We start from the raw sequence: 25677 nt of genomic DNA, 5'->3' as shown, positions 1-25677 counted from the left end.
CCCTGGGCCGTGGCGTCGAGGGGGAGGCAGACAGGCAACAATCAGAACCGCAAAAGCCCAATCAAAGGTCTGGCTCCATGGGCGACGAGTCAGGGGCCTCACTCAAGGCTGGACGCTCTGTGATCAGTGCGCTCCAGACACCGTCAGAGGCTCTGCTTCTGCCGACATCCGTGGGTGACTGTGCACAGCCCCCCACCAGCCCCTCCACCTGCGGGTCCTGGGTGCCCACACGCCCCGAGTGCTGGGGTGGGAGCCGTGGGCCGAAGGGGGCTGAGGGTGTGGGTGCGGGGGGCTTTCCTGGAGGCTGGAAGCCTCTGCTCCCACACCCGGGTGTGGCTAACCTCAGATACGTATTTCTAATCTCCTCCTGGCTTGGGCTACACCACACAGCCAGCCTGAGCGAGGAAACCCAGCTCAGAAACAGGAGACAGAGAAATCCGATGAGGGAAGAACACAGAGCGTGTGTGAATTCCCTTACGCCAGCAGAGGGCATTCGGGTTCATGGGTTTTTAATATTAACGCTACCTCCCCGAATGGACCCATATAAGAAAGAAGAGATTGGAGAGGGGGTTGTGGTAGGCTGAACAACAGCCCCCCAAAATGTCCACGTTCTAATTCCCAGAACCTGTGACGATGTTCTCTCATATGGCAAAGGGACCTTGCAGATGGGATTAGATTAGGGATCTTGGGATGGGGAAGATGATCCTGGATGATCTGGGTGGGCCCAGTGTGACCTCAGGGTCCTCGTGAGCGGGGGGCAGGGGGCGGGAGGCAGAGAGGAGAGGGGACGCCACGTTGCTGGCTTTGAAGACGCAGGAGGAGCCGAGAGCCACGGAGTGTGGGTGGGCTTCGGAAGCCGGAAAAGGTCAAGAAACAGATTCTCCCCGAAGCCTCCCAAGGAACCAGCCCTGAAACTGATCTGAGACTTTGGACCTAGATAAACGTAAGATAATAAATTCACCTTTCTTGAGGCCACTAAATTTGTGGCGACCTGTGACAGCAGCAATCAGAAACGAAGGCAGGGTTGAAAGTAAAGCACAAAGCAACTATCACCAGTGGTACCCAAGTGAGTTAGGTGCCGCCTGATGTCACATCACACGGGGAGAAAGCTCTCTCTGCTGTCTGCTTCCCAGCTCTCTGCACTGAGCAGGGTGGTACGGGCCATCATTAAATATCGTCACTAATCTCCTTTCCCCGTCAGGAAACTGTGCAGATCTCAGACCCCAAATCTCCTTTAGACACTAGTTTGTAATATGCATTTGATAGCATTTCTGAAAAAAATTGTGTCTAGTTTCTAACCTTATCACTTATGACAAGTGAATCTGGTTTTTAAATTACTTTATGATATTAAGTTTCCTTTTGGAATATATGTATTACATAAAAAGTTAATTTAAAGAAAAATGTTCAGTACATAATAGAGCAGGGCACGCACAGAGAAGGCAGAGGATGTGGGTGGAATATGCATGACTGAGGCTTGGGATGCGCTGGCTTCACTGTGGGTAACCAGGGACCCAGGCTCCTGATGGGAGGTAGCAGACATATGACATTCCGTTTGTCCGATATCTGAATGTCCCATGTTGGGGAATTCCCTTCCTTCTGAGTCTCAGTGGGTTGGGGAGGTCCCCCCCCCACCACTGTATAAACTGAAGATGCCAGCTAGTCATTCCCCAGCCTCCCTTGCAGCTAGGACATGGTCACCTGGTGTCACCAATCAGAGGCACCATGTCAGGCTTCAAATCCACAGAAGTAGTGTTAGGGAGACAGCGAGGAGTTCCGGGTCTCCTAGGGACAAAAGTGGGTGCCTTGCCTTGGTGCTGCCTCGAGCAATTGCCCCACCTGGGAAGAAGGACAAGGGTGGCCCCAGGACCCCGTCTTGGTGCTGCCCCACCTTAATCCTGTCCCCAGCAACTGCCATACCTGGGCGAGGAGGGAATGCCCTAGCAGTCTACCCATCAGAACTTAGCACGCCAACTGCAAAAGAATGCAGAGGACTCTCTAGCCCACGGGCCAAGCCACAAGGTATCACACAATAGAGTCTGGAAGGTGACTTAGGAGAACCTAAGGTTAATTATCATGTCATCAGCTTCAATCTACTTTGCAGTTCACTCTCCCCACCCATGGGCTTTCAGAGAGGCTCATGGGAGATCTGCATGCGCAGTAAGACTCAGGTCATGTAACTCCCAACTGTCCATCAAAGTGGTTCCATGATGACACCTGAACCACAGGGAGGTCCCTATCCGGACACTGTAAAACAAGACCCAGACCATCACCAAGGTCTCTTTTTGCCATGACCAGGGGTCCGGTGGCCATCTGTGGTGCATGTATCTTCCTCTTGCTCTATGATCCTATCTTGCTCCCCCTCAATAAACGTCACCTCGGGCTTGCCTTGCTTTGGTGCGTCTGGTCACCCCTCGGCCAAGAGCATACCAAGAACCAAGAACACAGAACGAGATCGCCAGACCCAGCAGTAGGAGTAGCACAGATGGAGATAGTGGCTGCCTAAGATCTCATTCCCGATGCGAGCTGTACCGTCTCGCGGTGACGGCAGCGGTTTCCTTACCAACCTGTGTTCCGTGGAACATTCCGAGGCAACCAGGGAGCTGTGGCGGCGTGCTTCCGAGCCTGGGCACTACTGGATTTCCTTTTACCAAATTCCTTTTCTGTTTCAACCAGCCAGAGTCACTGCTGCTTGCAACTAGGAACCCTGGCCAATGCCACGTCTGGTCACAGACATTGTGCTGCAAGCAACAGACACCCTGACGTGGAATTGGCTAAGTGGAGGTGGCAGGTTAGAGGGCAGTGAGGCTCCTGCTCTTCCTGGCTGGGAAGCCGTGACCCTTGTCAGGCTATTGCAAAACATTTGGTTTGCACCGAGGTTTGACAGGCTTTTTCTGTAAAGGGCCGGCAGTAAATGCTTTAGGTTTTGTGGTCTATACCGTCTCTATGGCAACTCTGTTTTTGAAAGCAGCATGAACGCTCTGTAAATGAGTGGCTGTGTCCTAACAAAGCTGTGTTGACAAGATCAGGTGGTGGGCGGTGGGCCGCACTCGGCCCACGGGCGATAGTGCAAGCCGGGTTTAAACTGTCACCTATTTTATGCCAACCCTGTACCTGTGGAAGTTGCAGTGTCAGGAGAAATTGCAGAAACGTGTCAGGATGTTGGCATGTTCAACTTCTCATGGCCTTCAGTAAGATCCAACAAGAAAAAGTAAATCTTGGGCCAAACGTGGTCCAACCAATGTCAAAATGGAAGAAAATATGGCTTTGCTGAGATTCTTCCTGCCCGAGGTCTGCGATCCCCACTGATGGAGAAGCCAGTGATCTGGACATTAGCTGGGATGAACAAGTCAAGTTCTAAACCAGGGGTCAGCGGACTTTATCTGTAAAGTGCCAGAAAGTAAACAGTCCAAGTGTCGCCGGCCACGTACGGTCTTCTTTGTTGCATGGTCATCTTTGCCTGTTTTACAACTTTTTTTAAATGAAAAAAAGAAAGAAAATTCTCACCTCGGAAGCCATATGAAAGCAGAGCCTTGGCCAGCAGGCTGGTGGTCTGCTAAGCCCTGCTCTGCACGAAGGATCGGCACGGTGGACGCAGAAGGGAAGACGTATGGCATTCCAGAAACACACGCCAGGTCCTCGCCCATTCCTCACCAGACCAAGGGACAGGCCCAGAATGTCGTTTGGATTATAAGGGCTTGAAGTTATGGCCTCAGGGCTGCAGCGGAGCTCAGAGGCAGGGAGCTAGGAATTCTTAGGCTCAAAAATAAGGCCCATGGATTGCTCAAGGTCAGGAGTTCGAGACCAGCCTGAGCGAGACCCCGTCTCTACTAAAAATAGAAAGACATTATATGGACAACTAAAAATCTATATAGAAAAAATTAGCCGGGCATAGTGGCGCATGCCTGTAGTCCCAGCTACTCGGGAGGCTGAGACAGGAGGATCGCTTAAGCCGAGGAGTCTGAGGTTGCTGTGAGCTAAGCTGACGCCACGGCACTCACTCTAGCCTGGGCAACAAAGTGAGACTCTGTCTCAACAACAACAAAAAAAAATAAGGCCCTAGGAGAACGACCCGGATAAGCCGATAATTCCTGACTGTCAAAATCTGTGTGATAATAAATGTTTGTTGGCTTAAAACAAAACAAAACAAAACAGGCCTGGTGCAGTGGCTCACACCTGTGATCCCAGCACTCTGGGAGGCCGAGGCTGGAGGATCACTTGAGGTCAGGAGTTCGAGACCAGCCTGAGCAAGAGTGAGACCCCATCTCTACTAAAAATGGAAAAATTAGCCGGGTGTGATGGCAAGTGCCTGTAGTCCCAGCTACTCAGGAGGCTGAGGCAGGAGGATCGCTTGAGCCCAGGAGTTTGAGGTTGCTGTGAGCTAGGCTAACACCACAGCCCAAGTGACAGAGCGAGACTCCATCTCAAATAAATAAATAAAATTTTTAAAAACCCTTAAAAAAATTAGGTCTAGGCAAGATCCTGCAGGGCCAAAGGCACCCCATCCATGACCGAGCTGAGCCTCTAACTACCCAGCCCCGAAGCGGCTCTGAGACACTAGGTCTACACCCAGCGGGGAGCGCTCATTGTAGCATCTTGTTCCTTTCCCTGCATTACCTGCCCCGCACATTTGGGAGGACGCGGACTTGACTGCTAGCCCTCCACTGCTGGGCCGGGGGGGAGCGCGCAGCACGGCCCCACAGACCCGAGTGGGAGGTGGAAGTGGCGACTGGTTGAGACCTCAGGTTATGTCCCTCTCGGGAAAGGGTTGGTTCATTTCATGAACATGTAACAATTTTTAAAATTGGTACAAACCTGCGCACAGATGTGCGAAGCCAAGGGACAGTTGGTAGCAGACACTGGTGGCCGCCTGCCCAGCAGTCAAACCCTTCTCTCCTCTGAGAGTGGGGTTCAGAAGTCTACCCTAAGCAAAGGTGGTGCCATCCCCAGCTCAGAGGTCAACGTTAATCTTAAATGATAATTTAATGACTTCTGCCAGAGACTGTGTGAAACATGGACACTGGATTCCTTAGACCAGTAAGACATCAAGGGAGAAGGTCCTAGGACAGACTGTCAATCACCAATTGCTCGCGGTGCGTTCCTACCGTGCTGAGAAATCAGCTGGCCCTGTGCCACCCAGAAGGGCAGCATTGGCCCCTGGAGGTCATCACAGCTGGGAACATTAGAGTCTGTTGCTCTGGGCAATTTGGTTTTAAACTTTATTTTTCACGTACAGTTGCAGATTATACAAAACATAGAAAACAGACTATTTTAAAGGCACATTAAGTAGGAAGTGTCTAACTACCCTGAAATCTCATTTGTCCCCCAAACTAAGATTCAAAATTCACCTCTAGGCCTTTCCCTAGAATTTCCCCATCACCACGGAATTGTCCAACTTGCGCTATTATCGGTGACCTTTAAACTATTAGCGAGTTTAGTAATCCCCACCCCACGCCCAGCCCAGACAGATTTGAAACTGTGATACAATTTCTGTCCAGGCTGCTGTGTGTCACGTGTTCACACACAGGCTTGGAGCTCTAGGTTTCTCCATCTGCAGTTAACACGGGGCGTCCTGGGACTCCAGCCTGTTCACTGGGGACGTGCACACAGGTACCCAAACCGTGGCAGAGTGTGCGGGAGCAGGGGAGGTCTCCGAAGCTCCTGCACGCAGGCACGGGGACGCACGTTCACACAGAGCGACAGACAAGTCAAGCATTCTCCAAACTCGTTTGTACAGAGACCCAAAATAATTTTAATGCAAATAACAAAATGAGTTAGTCCGTCGCCGTCACACAGCCCCTCGAGGAAAGAATCACAGTACTTTGTAAAAATGTCGTAAGATGCGCAAACTACAGTTCCTTCAAATACAGTTGTTGTCAGAATTCTATTTGGTCCTAATATTTGCTTCTTGGATGTCTTGGCTAATGTCGTCGTCGTTGTTCTTGAGTAATGGATAATAAGCACCAGTGAGGCCTGATTCTACCTCTAGGTAAGAAGGTGGATGTTTTCTCCCTGATGGCATCGTCTCTTTCCATCTTCCCAAATGCACGTCACACGTCGGGGAAGACGCATCTCTCATGTCTCAAAAAAACCTTGTGTCACAGAAGGCTGCGGGCACTGTGCGTGGAGGAGTGGCAGCCAGCCACAGGGTCATTTCAGACTGCATTCAGCGCAGACACTCACGGAGCCCTGAAGTTTTCTTGTGAAGGGAATTCGTGCATTGCATGGGGGTTAGGCTTTCCAGATCTCTGGTTTAAGGTGTTTTGTCTGTTTCCATTGCGACTACCAAAAAATTATAGAAAAGCCCCTGGGCAGACAGTTTCAAGGGAACCTCCATGAGGCTTATGTAGCCTCCTGCAAGCCCCAGGGGTGTAACCTACGCTCTTGCTCACAAATTGCCTAACAACAGTTTTCCATCGAGGCAGGAGGTGACCATTCGTCCCATCTCTGGCCCCATGTCACCCTGTGCTGGGCTGGTGGCTTCACCATGGGGAGGAGGGCCTGTCTCAGAGACTGCAAACTCCACGAGGACGGGGAGGACATCTGGTTTTCTCACCCCTGTAGTTTCAGAGCCTCATACGGTGCCTCACATACTGAACAGTTAATACTATTTGTTGAAAAGAAATGAACGAATCGATGGGAAAACCCAATCCTGCACTGAAGAGGTATTCACGGGGGCCCTAAAACTACTCAGACCAGACATCCACACAGCTCATGGCAAACCCTCCCTCCACGTAGCAGAAGTGCAAAAGGATTTCAGTAACACGAGGTTCCCCGCCCCCGCCCCCTGTCCCGGGACACCTCCCAGCACCATGCTCAGAACACGAGTGGAAGAAGACACTGGGGTGCAAAGAGCTTCTATCATAGAATGTTCCCAGAGTGGCCCCGAAAGACAAGCCCCAAAGCCCTATTTCTCAGCGCAGTCTTGGAACCACCCAGACCCTGCCAGTCAGCCTCTCCCGACTGGCACTGGCACCCCTAAAGCTCGAGAACCCCGGCTCTGTGAGACCCTCCACGGAAGTGTTTCCTGGATGCAACACGGACAGGCCCTGCCCGATAAATGGCATCTGTCCGAACTGAATGGAGGTATATTTACACTGATCCGCACGCATAAAGCAGGTTCCCTCCCGTGCTGTGGGCCTCTATTTTGAATTCTTGGTGGTGTTCTTTGCAGCCTCCATCAGTGTGTAATTAGTTTTCCTAATTGGTTTTTTTTTGTTTTTTTTTTTTTGAGACAGAGTCTCGATCTGTTGCCCGGGCTAGAGTGAGTGCCGTGGCGTCAGCCTAGCTCACAGCAACCTCAAACTCCTGGGCTTAAGCGATCCTCCTGCCTCAGCCTCCCAAGTAGCTGGGACTACAGGCATGTGCCACCATGCCCGGCTAATTTTTTCTATATATATTTTTAGTTGTCCAGCTAATTTCTTTCTATTTTTAGTAGAGACGGGGTCTCGCTCTTGCTCAGGCTGGTCTCGACTCCTGACCTTGAGCGATCCACCCGCCTCAACCTCCCAGAGTGCTAGGATTACAGGCGTGAGCCACCATGCCTGGCTAATTTTTTCTATATATATCTTCAGTTGGCCAGATAATTTCTTACTATTTTTAGTAGAGACGGGGTCTCGCTCTTGCTCAGGCTGGTCTCGAACTCCTAACCTCGAGCTATCCACCGCCTCGACCTCCCAGAGTGCTAGGATTACAAGCGTGAGCCACCGCACCCGGCCCACTAATTGGTTTTTAATCTGTCTCCTCCGCTAGGCTATGAGCCCCCAAGAGGAGAGAGATTATCTTGAGACGGTGTCCCCTGTGCCTGGCACACGACACGGCAAGCTAGCCAGGATTTATTATGTTCATGAATGAATGAATGAATGGTGGGTGGGTCCTCTGAGCCTCTAGAAACAGGGGTTAGAGGCCAGCAGCCTTAGAACGCAGGGCAGGAAGAGCAGACTTCTGAGACAGAGTGTCTGGCTATGGGCTGGGCCTGGGACCAGAGTTGGGGGGCCCAGATGTAAACAGCTGTGGTGATGGAGGCTGAGGTTGCCCGCATTGGGGGCTGGACCCACCTCCCCATCTCGGGGTGACAAGATCTCGAGCATTTATGAGGCAGCTCTGCTCGCCTGGCCCAGGGACTGTGGTCCCCAACTCTAATGCATTTAAGCACCGCCCAAAGAACGTGTTAGAAATGCAGATTCCTGGGCTCCATCCCTCGAAGACTCTGATTCTGCAGGTCTGAGGAGGGGCCCTGTCATCTGCATTTTAAAAGGTGCTTTAAGGCATCACGCGGTGAGACTTTTTGCCTTAGAGTCAGTCTAAATCTGACACCCAGGTTAAGGATTACCATCCCTAAGGCCAGCAGGTGGTCGCTGTCAGCAAATTTGGATGGGACTTTTGCGACCAGCCCATTACAAGAGGATTGGGCTCTGGTTTGGATGGGGACAGAATGCCAGGGCTACCCCCATGCTTCCCACATGGCACTTGGGCTAAACATCTAGGGAGACTGTCACTCCTCACCCGGGCCCCTCCTCACCCCCCTTCAACCACTGGCATTTGGGAAGGGAAGCTCAGGTGAGGGGGTGCCCGGCCGAAACCTACAGGAAACATGTCCCCCCGCAGAGACCTGGCTTTCTCGGTCTCTCGTCTCAGCCCGTCACAGCCCCGTGGTTAAGGAACTTGCCGCTGGCATTTCTGGATTTGAGCGTTGCTGGATTTTTGCCTTGGCCTTGCTGAGACTTTCGAGTGGGCAGGAGTCCTGAATGCCAGCTTCACAGTCTGTTCTCTGATCTCAAGAATGCAAAAACTCCTCTCTCTTTTTTCTTTCTTTCTTTCTTTCTTTCTTTTTTTTTTTTTTTGGCTTTTAAAGGAAACAATATGTTTGCTAGAAAAACCACAAAAAAATATGATTATATACAAAACGGTTATCTGAATGTGGATTCGTGCTGCAGCAAAGGTGACCGGCCCCGGAGCTCTATTTGCGCTTCCTCAGTATCAGGTACATCATGCCGCTGACGAAGGTGAAGGCGAAGGCCACCCACGCCAGGATGAAGGAGTAGCCGTATCTGCCTTCCGAGCTCACAGGGTAGAATTCCTTGTTTTTGCTGTGAAGTTCTTCGCGCCTGTCTGTGTAAATCGAAGCTGCAATCATGACGCACAGACCTGTTGGGGAAAAAAAACACAGTTTGTTTTGTTTTGTTTTTTGAGACAGAGGCTTGCTCTGTCACCTGGGCTAGAGTGCTGTGGCGTCAGCCTAGCTCACAGCCACCTCAAACTCCTGGGCTCAAGCGATCCTCCTGCCTCAGCCTCCCGAGTAGCTGGGACTACAGGTGCATGCCACCAGCCTGGCTAATTTTTCTATTTAAAAAAAAATTTTTTTTTTTAGTAGAGATGGGGTCTCACTCTTGCTCAGGCTGGCCTCAAACTCCTGACCTCAAGCGATCCTCCCGCCTCGGCCTCTCAGAGTGCTAGGATTACAGGTGTGAGCCACCGCGCCCGGACGAAAACCAGAGTTTGAATACATCACGGGGCACAGTGCACCCCAGGTACCTGAGGGGCATATGGCTGTATGTAGTTAAAGACAAACTTAAGCTTTTATTATTAGATATTTATTTCAGTCTATTGGAAAAATTGCAACTAATAGTTTGTGACAGAATATTGCCACCTACCCTGTAGCTATTTCGCTTCCCATTCTTGCTGAACCCAGTTTTGTTTGGACAGCCAAGTACCCAACCCAGAGGATAAGCATAGTCTACACCAGTGGTCAATAATCTTGCCCCGTGGAGGCCAGACAATGAACTGTGCAGGTTTTTTGCGGGCCATTGTCACAAATACTCAACTCTGAGGTTGCGGTGTGACAGCAGCCACAGACAATACATAAATGAATGGCTGTGGCTGTGTTCCAATAAAATTTTATTTACAAAAACACGTGGCAGGTCAGATCTGGTCCATGGGCCATAGTTTGCCAACCCTTCGCCTGGGCAATCTGGTTCCTGTTTACTTGTCGTAGTTTATGGATCAGTACGTGTCCCAGTTCTGGCCACAGAAAATCCTTCAGTGAAAAATATCTCTCCCTGGAAAGAGAGAGATGAGGGAAGAGAAAACTTTCTGCAATTGCTCTATTTCCCCCTTGCTTACTGTTTTAGATACTGTCAGGGCAGGATGGGATGTCCGGAGCTGCAGCAGCCTTTTTGGAGCCCTGAAGAGGTTATCGCTGAACCTCTAAAGATGACAGAATAGAAGAATGGACAGAGCAGAAGTAAGTGCTCCCTGCTGATGAGCTGCCAAACCAGCTATGGCACCTTCCAGCTCCAGGGTACTGATTATGTAAAAACATAACCATCTTTTTGGCTGACGTCATGTTAATTGGATTTTCTGTTACGCACAGCCAAAAGCATCCTAATTGAAACACTTGCAGTCCCAGCATTCACAGGCATTAGTGCCAGCACGAGGGTAGCTGGTCTGACTTTCGTGGGGACCTACCCCTCTCCTGGCCGGGCAGTTTTGGTGGGAGTGGCCATCAGATGCCCAGACCTTTGCTGGCCGGGGATCGAGTACATGAGACAAGCTCCGCCAAACAGACTCTCATTCCTAGAAACGTGGAGCTAGACAAAGTGACACTGCTGGAGTCCCCTGATTCCGACAGCATCTCCCTGAAGCTACTGCCTGGCACTGGCTGGTGCCTGGAGCTTCTCTCTAAGACCTGTTTCTCCAGCTTTTCCTTTGATTCATGCAAATGACCCCAGAGTCTCATCTCTGACACGAGTTGGAGTACCTGTTGATTGCAACTAAAATCCCTGACTGATCGGGCGTCCAAACACCGTGCAGGCTTGGGGCAGATGGGAGGGACAGACTCTGATTCAAAAGGGTCAGGGTGGCGCCCTGGGGGTCTGCACTTTAGAATGGTCCCTAAAGAGGGACTGTCATGGACTTGGGGCTCTCAAGATCAGGTGACCTTCCAAAGTCCTTCCCACTTGAAAACACTTCCATTCTCTGCCTTGTGCCCAGAAGGGGGGTGCCCTGGCTGTCCAGAGAAAGTGCCCCGAGGGGAGGGGACGCTGTGTGTAACCAACTGCCCCACTTTGCCCCAGACCGAGGGGTTTCCTGGGATATGAGACTTTCAGTTTAAAACAGAGACAGTCCCAGGCAAAGTGGAACAAGTTGTCACCCCAGTATGCTGGTGACATGCCCCGGGGGCTGTTCTGAGGGCGTGGCAGGTTTGGACTTGACTCCAGATGACCAGGTTTCTTGCCTTCATCGAGCTACCCGTTAGTTCCCGGTTAGAAAGCCATGCAATGGCTCCTACATTTTCATTATTTATTGGAAAGCTTTAAGCCGGCATCGAGAAACAATAATGATTGTGGTGTAGCTTCTTCATCTGATTGCAACCTTGCTAAGATTCCTGAGCAGAGAAAAGTGCTCTGAGACATCTGCCTTCTCCAAACTCCTCCAGCACTAAGGCCAGGTCTCGTTCATCCCTTTGTCTCCTGCAGCCGGCCCAGGCCTGGCCCAAAGTGGGAGCTTCGGTCACCCACCTGCCTCAAGCCTGCTGATGGTGTCCCACCGGTGGGTTTAGGACAAAGACGCCAAATCCTCGCCATGGCCTACAAGACCATGGCCCCACCTGCCCCCTCCCCCCGCACTCCCCACATCCACGCTCCAGACATCAACTCCTACTCACCCTACAGAGCCCAGGCTCCTGGGCGCCTTCCCCTAACTAAATCCAAACTCCCGAATATAAGATGTCCTGTCCCAGCACGGCAGCCAACTTCTCCTTTCCAAATCCTTGCTGGCCACCCTCCCCCTGGCGTCCCTCCCGGGCGGCTGGGAAGGAAGCGCTCACTCCAGGATGCCTGTCGCTGTACTTACAGGACATGAGCTGGATGATGGACGTCAGGACGAACCTCTCCCCCTGCTTGAGGCGGAAGAGCTGGAACAGGAAGATGAGGAAGGCGATGCAGCAGAGGGTGGTGGACAGGATCATGGTGGCCTGGACGGCCTGCAGCGTGGTGTACCCTGCGGGCAGAGGGCGAGGGCGCACGACTGAGGACCACGGCCGGCCAGAACCTCAGGGTGCACAGTGAGCGAGGCAGCTCCGGAGTGGGGGCGACAGGAGGCAAACAGGCCAGAGGCCGGGCTGCCGTCTACATGGTCTGAGCACAAGGGCAGCCAAGGAGTCTTCCAGAGGCCCCCACTCCAGCGTCTACTGTGCACCTGACCGGATGATCACAACATCCTCATCTGGAAAACAGAGCGAGAACCACCTGCTCCTGGGTCCCAGCTCCCAAACACGAGGCTCACGGACTGGGGATTTTTTAAAAACACAAATCTCCAGGCTCCAACCTGGTCAACTCTGATTCCAGAAGTCACGGTGGGGCCTTGGGGTTCTCACTTTAGAAAGGTCCCCAGAGGGGCTGCCATGGACTCAGGGCTCAGGGGACCGAGTGGCCTTCTGCAAGTGCTCTACGGACTCCACAGCAGCCTGGAAGCATCACAGGGTGACATTTACGGTCACGCCCTAGGGAGAGAAGGGGCATTCCTTTCGTTTCAGATCAGCCCTAACAGAGACTGGGGTGTGAGGGTTTGGGGCTCAGGACAGGGAGGTTTCAGTGGAGAAGGGAGAATTTCTGGGGTGAGCATGTCACATGGGGAGGAAGGACACAGCTATGCTCCGGCGGTGCAGAGGAGTCAAGCACAGGGGCTGCAGCCACCTTCGTGGGCCTCAGTTTCCACACCTGTAAAATGGGAATACTCACAGCTCCCCCCTCACCAGGCTGGGAAAGGGGAGTAAACGAATCTGTGTAAGGCTTTAGAGGGTGCCGGCAAAGAGAGTCTTGTGTACAAGCTGGATGCTGCCACCAGGATGCGGATAAAAGACCAGGTGAGGGGAGAGTGCCCAAGCTGCACAGGAAACGTAAGGACAAACCCTTTTATTTGTTTGTTGGCAATTTTGCAGTTTTGCCTGAAACCGACTGGAGGGAGCATAATTTATAAGTTCTTCATGAAATGTCTAGAGCAGTGGATCTTAACTCATTCTGGCTGCACAGCAGGGTCACTGGGAGAGCACCCAGCCCCTCCTCGATTGCTTACCCAGACCCGCCTGTGCGCCACGTGACCCCACTGGGATGAAGTCCAAGAACAGGCAGAAGGAAACTGCAGTGACAGAAGTCAGAGGCGGCTGCCCTGGGGGCAGGGGATGGAGGCAGCTGAGTGGAAACGGGCCTGGGGGAACTTCTCAGGCGTGTGGGGAATGTTCTCGATCTTGTTTTGGAAGGTGGTTACATGGGTGTTAATACAATTGTCAAAACTCATCAACCTGAGCCCTTAAGACCTGTGCATTTCCTTGTTTGTAAATTATAACCCCATTTAAAAAAAAAGTCCCCGTGGGGCGCGGTGGCTCACACCTGTAATCCTAGCACTCTGGGAGGCCAAGGCGGGTGGATCATTTGAGCTCAGGAGTTCGAGAACAGCCCGAGCAAGAGCGAGACCCCGTCTCTACCAAAAAAATAGAAAGAAATTATATGGACAACTAAAAATATATATAGAAAAAATGAGCTGGGCATGGTGGCGCATGCCTGTAGTCCCAGCTACTCGGGAGGCTAAGGCAGGAGGATCGCTTGAGCCCAGGAGTTTGAGGCTGATGCCATGGCACTGTAGCCTGGGCAACAGAGTGAGACTCTGTCTCAAAAAAAAAAAAAAAAAAAGAGTCCCATCAGGCTATAGCAAGATGAAATAAGTCAGAATGCTGGGCATTGAGAGCAGGCATGGGGTTTGCAAAGACACTAAGGGAATTCCAATGTGGGGCCAAAGTTGTGACCCACCAGCTCAGAGTGGTACTTCCCAAATTTGCCCAATTTCAGGAATCATCAGGATGCTTGTTACAAATACAGATTCCTGGGCTCCTTCCACCCCTCTCCTCCAGAAATTCTCCGCCGCCATCCTGAGGTAGGCACCAGAAATCTGTATGTTTAGCAACAGGCGGCTCATATGACGGCAAACGTAGAAAACACGGCTTTGGGGGGAAAAGTTGGACACGTGTCTTTAGACGGGGCTTCTCCACGTTGGGAGGCGGGTGCAGAAAGGGCCCCTGAGATGAGGGCATGTGGGACCCAGTGAGGGCAGGAAGAGACAAAACCTCACTTAACGGGAGGCTGGTCACTTTGCTTTGTTTAAATTCTTCTAAGGACCTCAAGGAGGAGTTCTCCACTTGGGGATTTAGTACTTTTAAAACACCCACTAATATTTGGCTTTCGGTTGTTTTGTTTATTAACATGGAAAGAGCCCCAAACAGGCTCACAGCCTTTAGGAAGCAAGTGTGTCTGCCCAGACTTTAATAACACCATTTGGTTTTCAAGCGAGTATTTTCTAAAAGCAAGAGGTACTAGTTTATCATTTATGGTGAGGATGCAGAGTTACCTTTAAAATAGATTTATGTAAGGAAAAGGTGAGCTGTTTTAAAAAGTAGGGGTCAGCAAATGAAAAAGTTCACTAAAGGGCCAGACAGTAAATATTTTAGGCTTTGTGGACAGTATGGTCTCATGTCAAATGTCCTTTTTTTTATTTTAATTTTGTTTTGGTTTGGGGTTTTTGTGTTTTTAAACTACTCTTTAAAAATGCAAAAACTGTTCTCGGCTCAAGGGCCAAACAAAAACAGGCGCTGGGCTGAATTTGGCCGGTAGTTCAGCAACCCCTGTTTTAAAGAAAATAACAAGTAAATAATCCCACACGGAGGACGTGGAACACAGACAGAGGCCTGGAAACACGGCCACGGTGCACAGCGAGCCCTCCCAGCCGGCCACACACACCAGCCACAGCTGGCGTTTGCAGAGCATGAGAAGAATGGCAATTCCCAGGGCCAGGGGTTAGCGTGACAGATAAACAGATGGAGGGGTGACCGTGTCCTGTGCTTAAGAGTGCAGGCTTTGGAGTTGGTCACATCGAGATTGGAATCCTGGCTCCATCATTTGCTTGCTGGGTAACTTAACTGTTCCGTGCCTCAGTTTCCCCATCTTCAAATGGGGCCTATGGTCCCTGCCTGACAGGGCTAGGAGATCACATATGTAAAGGACTGAGACCCGCACCTCACCTTCCGCAAATGGTGCCTTCTGTTGGAATTTTTGCTGCCTTTGTTACGAATGTTGTTATTAGGTGCATGGTGAGACTCTGGGACCCAGTGAGGAGGGTCCCTTGCTCCCCAAATAGAGCGGTCATCTTTGGCAAACAAACACAAAAACAGGATGTTTTTGAATATCGGATAAACCACAAACAGTTTTTAGCATACGTATATCCCATGTGATATTTGGGACATATTCATACTAAAAAAGTGTCTGTTGTTTATCTAAAACATCCAATTTAACTGGGCACCCTGTGTGTCATCGGGCAACTGGGACCCCAAAGTGTCTCTCCCGTCAGTTCCGTGAGGGAAACAGACCCATTCATTCCACGATGAAAGACAGTGGTTGGTCTGTTTCTAAGTGGGATTTTCTGTAGTTCAAAGCCCCTTCCTATATTTCAGCTCATATAAAGAGGCGGGCATGGCGGGGACATGGTGACTGGCTCCATTTTACAACTGAGGACGTGGAGAGAGACCAGCCCAAGGCGCTGTCACGCAGCTCCGACGGGGCAGAAGCCGGCGCTCGGGGTCCCGACTGCAGGGGGGACATGTGACCGGAGGTGAGTGGCAACCGCTGAGCTGCTCAGACGCAGGGCTTGGATAAAAACGGCGGGAGGGAAAATCCCGCGTGACGGCTGGAGCTGTGGGAAGCTGAGAAGGGAAACCCTGCTTTGCCAAGGGACAGAGGAGAAGGGACGGAGCCCAACTCAGCCGGAGCGGGTCCCCTCTGCCGTCTGCAGCCCGTGTGGTCCTCTGCCCCCCAGGCCCGCCCTGCGAGCAGAGGGGAGGGTGAGGCGTCAGGGACCCCGAGGAACTCACCCCTCGCTCTTCCCTTCTCACTCGGGGCTTCCCCGGTGGCTTCCTCCCCCACACTCACCTTCAAAGCTGTCACTGACTTCTGTGCAGTTCGTGTTGTTGAGGCACACTCTCCAGACATCTGCAAAAAACTCGTCTCCTACCCACCAGGCCTGTGACAGGAAGCGGAGACAGAGAAAGGCTGTTTGTCCGTCAGCGATGTCAACCCTGACGGCTAACGAGGTGTGGGGCGCAGGGAAGCATCGGGCTCCCGCGCGGCTGGCGCTGCAGCCTGCGTGCGGGTCACCGGGGTCAGGTGCACGTGCAGATTCTGGCTCGGGAGGGCTGGTGGGGCCTGGGAGTCTGCATTTCTAACCAGCTCCTGGCGATGCCCTGGCGCTGGGTGTGGGAAAGAGACGAGGCTGGGCTGCTGGTAATTAGAGTAGATGGTCGTCAAGTCCCCCAGAACTACGGGGCGACGTGAGAGCGGAGTTAGGAAACGGTGAAGTCTAGGGGGGAATGTCGGGATGGACGCAACTGACCAGACAGGACTTTCCCGCCTGCAGCACAAATGCGTTCATTTCCCTCTGTGCTGCTGTGGCTGCTTCCCGCCCGCACCACCCAAGATGCTCCTCCCTCTACTTTCCACCCACCCCAAGACTGGACCTCCCACCCCAGCCACCCAGTCAACAAGCCCTCACTTAGCTCCCAGTACATGCCCAGCGACAATGCCAAGGACAACTCCAAACGCACAATGAACACCATCAGACTGGTGGGCAGAAAAGTCCACCTGCATCTTCTCAGTAAGTGCCACAATAACACGAACACCCCGGGGGTGCCCGAGAGGACTCTTGGGTGCTACGGTGCATTCATTTTCTGCCCCGAATGTCTGTCCCTCTCACTAAGTCTGGGACCTTTTCAGGATCCCAAAGGACCGGATGCAAGAAATGGAAAAAGAAGATTCTAAAAGAACATTCAATACCATCTATTTCACAGACAGTGGGCCCTTTGGATGGTGGGGTCCAACCCCCAGCATCAATGTGATCTCTGCCCAGGCCACTCACAGCAGCTCCGCAAGACCCTCCAGAACTCAAATGCAATCACTGCGCTCATCTCCCCTGGCTGGATCCAGGACTGGGAGCCTCTGGGATGGTTCAAATCCTGGCTCCGCCACTTCCTGCAGTGTAAACTCCACCAAGTGCCCAAACTGCCCTCGTGTGTGAACCAGTGCAAGGAAAGTCCCTGCCTGGTCCAGCTGGAGTGAGGATTACAGGAGATGACATGCATAAAAGGGTTTACACAGGCCCTGGCCATAGTAATGGCTCACTATGTGACAGGTGTTACCGTTTGTGTTACTATTGTTATTATGATTAGTCAAAAGGAGTCCTGTGTGTAGCAGAGTTGGTGGCCACTCATACGGTGCACTTTTTGACTTTCTGAGCAATGCTGCCCCTTCAATCTCTCTGCAGTCTGAAATTATCAGGACGGAAGCCAGGTCTTTGGATCAGCACATGGGCTATAGAGCAGCTCTGTTAAAAAGCTTCATTTCCTGCCTGGAGGGATATTAATCTATGCCAAAGGGTTATTTATCAAATACCTTCCTGCCATATGGACGCAGGCTGGATACTAAAGAAAAGAGCCACGTGTAGAGTCTGGAAAGTTCCAAGCATGAGCTCCGCTGGGGAGGGCATGGCCAGGTGGGCTCCCAACAAGGGATCATAGCTGGTAAGGAGGTATTGGGGTGGAGGGCAGAGGTCATCTGGAGCAGGTCACCCTGGGGACCTAGGGCAGCGGCCCTCAGCAGAGGGCGATTTTGCTGCCCCCGGGGCCTTTGGCAATGTCTGAAGACATTTTTGGTTGTCATGACTGGAGGGGCAGGTGCTACAAGCATCTAGAGGATAAGGGACAGGGATGCTGCTAACCCTCCGACAGTGCACAGGAAGGACTGTCCAGCCCAAAATGACAAGGGTGGCGAGGCTGAGCGCGCTGGTCTAGAGGACAGCTGAATCCACACAACATCTCTGGGGAGCTCCCTAGAGCCCGGCTCTGGGGGAATCCGAGAGGACAGAGGTCCCTGCCCTCCAGGACCTGCCATCCAAACCTGCACACAGGACACTCCAGAAGCCCCATATTTAGGCCCAGCGTCCTCAGTCCTGGGTTCAGAAGATGGGACAACCCCAAATCACGAGCACCTTGGCAGAGTCCTCACCCTGCTTCTACCGACTCTAGGACGCAGAGCCTCCGCGACGTCCGGCAGGAGGGGCACTTACATTGTCGATGGTGGCGACGAACAGCAGGGCGGCGGAGGTGATGTGGAAGAGGATGATGAAAGCCAGAAGCACCAACATTGTCACGGGGTGGGCGGGGCGAGGCTAGAAGTCCCGTGTAAAGTCCAGAGAGGGATGTCTCTCAAGAGTGTGTGAGAGAGATTCAAATCTGTCAACGACAAAACAAAATTAAAAATAAAAATATGCAAATGTTAGGCTGGGCACAGGGGCTCACGCTGTAATCACAACACGTTGGGAGGCCGAGGTGGGAGGATCACTTGAGGCCCGGAGTTTGAGACCAGCCTGGGCAACATAGAGAGACCCCATCTCTACAAAAAATATAAAAAAAACTAGCCGGGTGTGGTGGTGCACGCCTGTAGTCCCAGCTACTGGAGGGGCCAAGGTGGGAGGACACTTGAGCCCAGGAGTTCAAAGTTATAGTGAGCTATGATCATGCCATTACACTCCAGCCTGGGTGACAGAGAGAGTACTTGTCTGTAAAAAAAAATTTTAAAAATCAAATTTTAAGGGGGGGGGGTCTTAGAAAATAGAAAACAGCTCTTCTCATCTTTCTTCACCTGGAGACTTTACTGCACAAAAAGTCTGGCGTGAAGAGCTGTTTGTTGTCAGATCCAAATGCCAAATATTCCTTGCAGAGGAGGAGGGGTGAGGACCCATTAAAATCTCTAATTCAGAGAAGAATTGTGCCTTTGAAGCACACCGTGAGCACCCACTCAGGAAGGAGTAGCTGTGTGTGTGCTGACATGTTCCTGATCCCACACCCCAGAAACTCCTCATCCAAGGGTTCACCATCAGAGTCCCTGCTTCATAACTAAGCAAAAGTGATCTCAATACAAAAATATTTCCCAATGATCTGACCATGTATAAAATTAACCCCTCCTCTCAATATCTATCCCCATTTGAACAACATCAGATCCCAAAATACAAATCCAATGGGTGGCAGACAGTCGCCATTTCATTTTCCTCTCTCCGATCACACAAGAGGACTACATTTCCCAGATGCCCTTGCAGACAGGTTGAGCCCTTGTGACTAATTCTGACCAATGGGGCAGAATCTCACAGCACATCCATTTCCAGCAGAAGCTTGGGAGAGCAGGTGTGAGTTCTCCAGGATTCCTCCCCCTGAGGAAGTAGCTGGGCATGGTGCAGCCACAATACCTTGAAGCTTCACACCTTGGATAGATATTATGTTTGAGAAATAAGCCTTTCGATGTTAAACCACTGAGATTTCAGAGTAAATTTTTACTCTTGTAGGACAGTTTGAACAGGAAGCGACTGCAAAGTGAAATTGGAAATCTTGCAAAAGAACTAGAACTGTACCAAGTTGACGAAAGTGACACCCCGGAAGACTGTTCAAAAGGCACCCAAGGCATTAACACATGAGTTGTCTGAGCTGGACGAGTTCAAAATAAACAAGGAAAAAATGAATGTGGATGAGGTAATAAAAGAAGAAAACAAAAAGCATTCAAAAGAATTATTTGAATATCAAAGGATTAAAAGTCACACCTGGGAAAACTGAGGAAACCTTTGAACATTTTTTACAACCATGACCATGATCTTGGTTGATGAAACTGAAATGCCAAGTGAAGCTGTCATATCAATCTGGTTGGCAGGGTACAACCAAATGAATACTTGGTTCATTCCAATAACTGCAACCAGATATTATTACTAAAATTTTGTAGAAAATAAAATTATTTTTTAGTTTCACTTTTTACAGTACAGTTCAAATCAGACCTTGTCTTCATTAGGATGAAATTTTAGCCCCAGTTTTTTATTTATTTATTTATTTATTTTAATTCTTATTTCAGCATATTGTGGGGGTACAAAAGTTTAGGTTACATATATTGCCCTTGCCCCCCAACCCCACCGGAGAGGCCCCAGTTTTAAATGGATTGATATGTGCACCTGTGTGTACACCCCCCCCACACACACACATTCTCTGAACTACCTGAGAGTAAGTTGCCTAACTCATACCTCTTTATGTCTAAATATTTTAGTGTGAATTTCTAAAAAACAAAGACATTTTCTTACATAACCACAGTATAATCACAACGAAGACATTTAACATGATACGATATTATTATCACATTGACCGTCCATTTTCAAATTTCTCCAATTATCCCATAATGGCCCATATAGCTTTCTTTTTTCCTGCCTCATGATCCAATCCAAGATGACGCATCGCATTGTGTCATGTCCCTTTAGTCTCTTTCCATACAGAACGGGTCCTCAGCCTTTCTTCGTTTCTCGTGACATGGATAGCATTTGAGTATTGACTATTTATTTTATAGAATGTCCCTCTAGTTTGTGTTTGATGTTTCCTCCTGATTTGACTCAGGTTATGTTTTCTGGCAAGAATGCGACATAAGCCATGTGTCCGCAGTGTACCCCACCAGGAGGCACAGTCTGGTGATGCTGACTTTGATCACGTGGTTACGGCCTGCTGGCGTCTTTCACTGCGCATTTCCCCTTTCTAATTAAAAAATAATTTGCAGGGGGTGATGTTTTTGTGGTGGTAAAATTCACATAAGATTTACCATTAGTGACACTTATTACATTCACAATCCATCACCGCTACCTAGTTCTAGAACATTCCATCACCCCAGCAGGCTACTCTGTACCCATTAAGCAGTCACTTCCCATTCTCCCCTCCCCCTAGCCCCTGGCAACAACTAATATGCTTTCTGCCTCTAAGGATGTGTCTATTCTAAATATTTAATACAAATGGAATCATACAATATGTAGCCTTTTGTGTCTGTCTGCTTTCACTTAGCATAATGTTTCCAAGGTTCCTCCACGTTGTAGCATTTGTGGGGGGGCATTTTGAAACAATGTAAAGATCCTATCTCTCATGAAACTTTCACCCCGATAGTTTGAGCATCCACTGATATTTCTGAAATAGGATCATTTAATATAGACTTTTTTTGGTACCGACTCGCCCACCTCATCTAGTGGACAGGCACTGCACAAACTCACCACCCTTTCTCTGCCAGCTCTGCTCTCTGATTTGCTCATTCTCATCCCGTTATTCCCCCATGGGACTGATCCGTGTCTGTGGGTTCACAAAGGGGCCCCTCCTCGGGACAATGATCCAGGAGCTGTGTGGCTACAGAACTCAGTCTGGGAGGTCCCAGCTGCAATTCTGTGCATCACCACTTAGAAGAACCCAATGAACCAGTTCAGAGATTCTTCCAATTCTGTGAAAAAGGACAAATTCCCCTTTGTTTAGTTCTGCGTCATTCTTAGCAGCCATCATATGCTGCCTCCAAATAGATGCATTTCTTTTTTTGTTTTTTTGCCCCTCTCAAATAGATGCATTTCTGACCTCGGGGAAAAAAGGCTTTGTGTACTATGCTGAATGCCATGTTACTATAATATCAGCTGGAATGCCAGAATGCCAGCTTCATCGGGGCCACAAACTCCGGGGTGATAATGGCTTCATATATTGTCGTGCTCAGATGACGCAAATGCATAGGGACACATAACTGAAACTTTCTAGAAAAGGAAAAAAAAAAGGCTTTAACCCATTCTTCTCCAAAGTGTGGAATTCAAATGTTCTAAGGGATGATTTTGGATGGTGCTTTGCTAGAGCATTAACACTGACTCACACAGACAGGAAGTCCTCATTCCAATCCTTCTAAATCCACCAAGAAAAAAAAAAACAACTCAGTTTGGAGCTAGTCTGTCTCTAATACTTGCCAATTTCTTTTTCACAAAAAGAAAAAGCAGATCTTTGGTTAGGCCATAGTTTGTAGCTAGAATTTAATAACTTTTTTTGGGTTTATTATAGTTAAGTTTATTTCTTTTAATAGGAAGTAATACTATTTATAATATGATTTAAAATATCCTTTTAAAACAAATTTATTAAGTTGTAAACATGAGTCATTTAAGAAAAAAATGTTACGTAAGGAAAAAGGCCAGGTGGTCTTGTGATAGCAAACATCCTGGGGGTGGTTCTCAAATGCCTGATGTCTGGGAGGCACTGCTTTAAGCCCTGGGAATGTTTTCAGTCGGAGGTTCTGATGTCAGGAATAGGCTCCTGCACAGAAAGGGGTCAGTTTTTATAAGACATCAAGTGAGGTCCAGTGTAAGAGAGAAGTCTGGGGACATACAAAGGTGCCTCAAGATTGGTTTGAACCATTGGTCACCCAGGAAAATTAGGGAACAGAGAAGTAAATGTCACCTCCTTAGTACTCTCCCATGATGACATCTGGAATTCAGATCTCCAGTAAAAAACAAAATACGGGTAAATCAATTATAGGACTTGTGAACCCAGGACACTGCTGGGGACCTCACCAGAGGGCTTTGGAGGAAGTTATTCATACGTAGAGGAATCCCAAGAATCTTTAAGAGACAATAAAAGTGACACTTCACTCCTGCATCTCTATACCCTCTCTGCCACCATCCCTCATGCCAGTGTCCCAGTGCCTTTCTTGAGGTAACCACTCTTCTCAGTTTTCTGTGTAAACTTCCAGAGACATTTGTCAGGGAGGAACACTTATTCCCCACTCCTCACGTTTCCGTGTGGAGGGAGCAACGCTACAGTAACACTCCTGACCTGAGTGCAGCACTTTGCCCTTCCCCATACTTCCTCCCTCTGCTAGTGAGTGGTGTGTCTGCTCCCACAGAGCCCCAATTTCTTTTGGCTGGAGGGGCCCAGGGATATTGGGGGGCAGGTGTGTGTAGCTGGGAGCTCCAGCAAGCTCCTCTGGCCGCAAGTCCAAGCCCCATCCTCTAATCTAGCTTTTCTAATAATATCCCTCCAAGATCATTCTTTTCCTGCGCATATGAATCCTCCTCATTCTTGGAATGGCTGCTTGGTGTTCCCTTGTGTGGCTGTGCCACAATTTACTTAACTAGTTCCCTATTGGTAGCTATTTATGTCACTTCCAGACTTGCTGCTGCTCCACACTACACTGTCAATGACATCCTTGCACTTATTTCTTTGCATGTCATATACCAAAGGACAGATTCCTAGTGGTGGAGGCACTGAGTCAAAGTTATTTTACTTGTAGTTTTTAAAATTTAATTTAAATTACTGCCAAACACATGTCAGCCTTGATCTTCAGAGGGTCTTCAGAGTACTTTAAGTACTGGGCCACCTCTTATGCATGATGAGTGGGTGGCGAAGCCTTCTTTGACTTGTGAACATCCCTTAGTTCCTCCAGAAATAATTCAGGCACCTAGAGACTAGCCTAAGCTCTCCCAGGGCTTTTCCCAGCGGTGTAGCACCCTTGCCACAACGCACACCCACACTGTACCCTGCCCTTTCTGGTGACACTAAGGAACAACTCCCTGGGCTGCACGTTGGATGACGGCTGGCACACCAAACCCAAAGTGGCATCGGAATTAATCCTTGCCATTCACAAAACCTATTTTCCCTTCAAAACATGTGATACTGAATGCTGATCTGTCTCCCTCCTCTGTCCCCCTTGTCCCTGCTAGCTTCAGTGCTTTGCGGCTTTAGCTGCACTGGCCTTGTCTCAGTTCCCTGGAACACACTTCCCTGGAGCAGTCCCTGTTCCACACTCACTTGGCTCTCTGGCATTGTCTAGGTCCCAATTCAAACCTCCCCTCCTCCAAGAAGTGTCCCTGACCACCCCCACGTAAAGTGGCCATGCCCCCTTCCGGCATAATCTATCCTACCCCCCTAGTTTATTTTCTTTGGAAAACTCGCACAGTCTGAAAGCATCTTATTCGTTCACTTGTTTATTGTTTATCTCCCCCTCTGACAGCTATTTGCTATCACTTTACAGTTCTACATTCTAGAACTGTAAAGGCCCTTGGAAAACTCAAAGCCCTGATTGTCCAGAGGCAGGAATGGAGGCCCGGGAGAGCTAAGACTTGCTCCCATCTCACAGCGAAGCAGGAACAAGGCCAGGACTAGAATGGGGTCTCCTGGCCCTTTTCCAGTTGCCCTTTCTATCTCGGTGGGAAGGCCCACAACAATCTTTCACGACTCAACGACCATTTCCCAAAAGACTCTGTCACATTCAAGCACAATGTTAGTGGCACAGAACAAACCACATTGTTTTTCCTTTTGCAATTCCTTCAGGAGCTGAGCAGAACATTCTAAAAGGCCACCTGGGTTTGGGCATTTACCTACCTGAAGGTTGGAGACTGCACGAGATGAGTAGTTCCTGTCTTGAAATCAAAGTCCTACAATTTGCAGAACTTATCTTTTAAAAATGTTTTGATCTACATAATACACGTGATGATTTTTTTTTAAGAGATAATAGAACCAAAAGGCATATGATGAAAAACTACAGCTTTTTGCCTTCCCCAGTCCTGCTCCCTGGAAACAATCACTTTTAACCATTTCAGCTGTTTCTACTCCCACCATCTTTCCATATTTATAGACAATATCCGTGCACTTCTATTTCCCAACTAATTTATCATTATTATTAGAACTTTCTGCTTTGGGAAAAGTTTCTCTCACCATCATTTGCCCTCCATCTTCCTCCTCCCATCATCCCAACACAGTCTAAACTTAGATCAATAATTGTCATTTACATCATCACCACATAAATATTGTACACTGCAGAGCCAAATAGTATACTATGATTATGGTTTTTCCTTGAAAAATTCTTCTTTTCCCTAGAATTTCTAGTTGCCTTTCTTTCTTCCTTCCTTCTTTTCTTTCTGTGGTCCCACCTATTTTCCACATTTCTTCAGTTCTTATCAAATTTTTTATAGTTCCAAATCTGCTGTTCTAGAACCCCCGAAGCAAAGCAAATGCACGATTTCAGTTACAAGCCTGAGCACATTCTCCAGCCAGTCACTCTCCCGACTCCGCCCGCCCCTGCTCTCTGCCATGTGCAGCCTCAGCAGCTGCTGCCATCACAGGACAAGCAGGACAAGCAGTCCATGCACGGCATTCTTCAGGGAAGATAGCAAATTCGTTCCTGACAGTGGTCGGGGCACTGAGCGTCGGCATAACTCCAAGACGGGTAGGAGGGAAAGCAGATTCGTGGGGAAGGAGTGTCCAGAGGGGTCATCCCACATGAAAACGAGACTCACCACGATTAAAGGTCAAGTTGCAGTTTACAGAGTGCGTCTTGCATTGGGTCTTCATGTCAACCTTGTGAAGCTGGCAGAACAAGGTATCATTATCCCTCTTTTACAGAGGAGAAACCGAGGCTCCCAAAGGCTCTGAGGCCAAAGCCTTTGTGACTTGCCAAAGTTCACAGGGCTAGGACGCACATCCCCGGTTTTCCAATTCCAAATACAAGGCATTTTTTTGACTACTCTTTTTCCCACTCATATACCGAGGGCCTAATGAAAACCACACGGCAGCCTAATTAAAATCAGGCAAGAGGGCACGAGGCAGCGTTAAATCATCTTTGTGTCTTTTACCTTTGGCTGCATTTCTCTCGAGCTCTGTGCCAGGCAGGAGGGACTGTGAAGGCATCTTCTCTCTACACCGGCCCATTGGCTAAAGTTGAGATATGCCTGAGATATAACTGAGAGAGGGCCTCATTAAGAACTACGCTTCAGTCT

General features: G+C 49.6%; 1 protein-coding gene and 1 long non-coding RNA gene across 4 annotated transcripts in view; both read right to left on the bottom strand.

Moving 5' to 3' along the window:
- LOC138394310 (uncharacterized) overlaps window positions 1-2756 on the bottom strand; it is a 70162-nt gene extending 67406 nt beyond the window's left edge. Inside the window, exon 1 of the long non-coding RNA XR_011235302.1 lies at window positions 2565-2756. This is a non-coding gene — a long non-coding RNA (uncharacterized lncRNA). The remainder of the gene's footprint in view (window positions 1-2564) is intronic.
- A 4552-nt stretch (window positions 2757-7308) lies between these two features.
- EMP2 (epithelial membrane protein 2) overlaps window positions 7309-25677 on the bottom strand; it is a 37426-nt gene continuing 19057 nt past the window's right edge. For 2 of the 3 annotated variants that reach the window (XM_069486934.1, XM_069486935.1), the window contains exons 2-5: window positions 18160-18325; window positions 15972-16062; window positions 11851-11997; window positions 7309-9144 (exon numbers count right to left, since the gene is read on the bottom strand). In XM_069486934.1, the coding sequence (XP_069343035.1) occupies window positions 8957-9144; window positions 11851-11997; window positions 15972-16062; window positions 18160-18237 (504 nt within the window). In that variant the 5' untranslated portion in view covers window positions 18238-18325 and the 3' untranslated portion in view covers window positions 7309-8956. Of the gene's footprint in view, window positions 9145-11850; window positions 11998-15971; window positions 16063-18159; window positions 18326-25533; window positions 25578-25677 lie in introns of those variants that run through there. The other variant, XM_069486937.1, reaches the window with a different exon arrangement.

The sequence above is a fragment of the Eulemur rufifrons genome, chromosome 14 (assembly GCF_041146395.1).
Source record: "Eulemur rufifrons isolate Redbay chromosome 14, OSU_ERuf_1, whole genome shotgun sequence".
NCBI classification, from domain to species: Eukaryota; Metazoa; Chordata; class Mammalia; order Primates; family Lemuridae; genus Eulemur; species Eulemur rufifrons.
The sequence above is the reverse complement of the archived record's forward strand: the minus strand, read 5'-3'. Positions and strand labels throughout refer to the sequence as shown.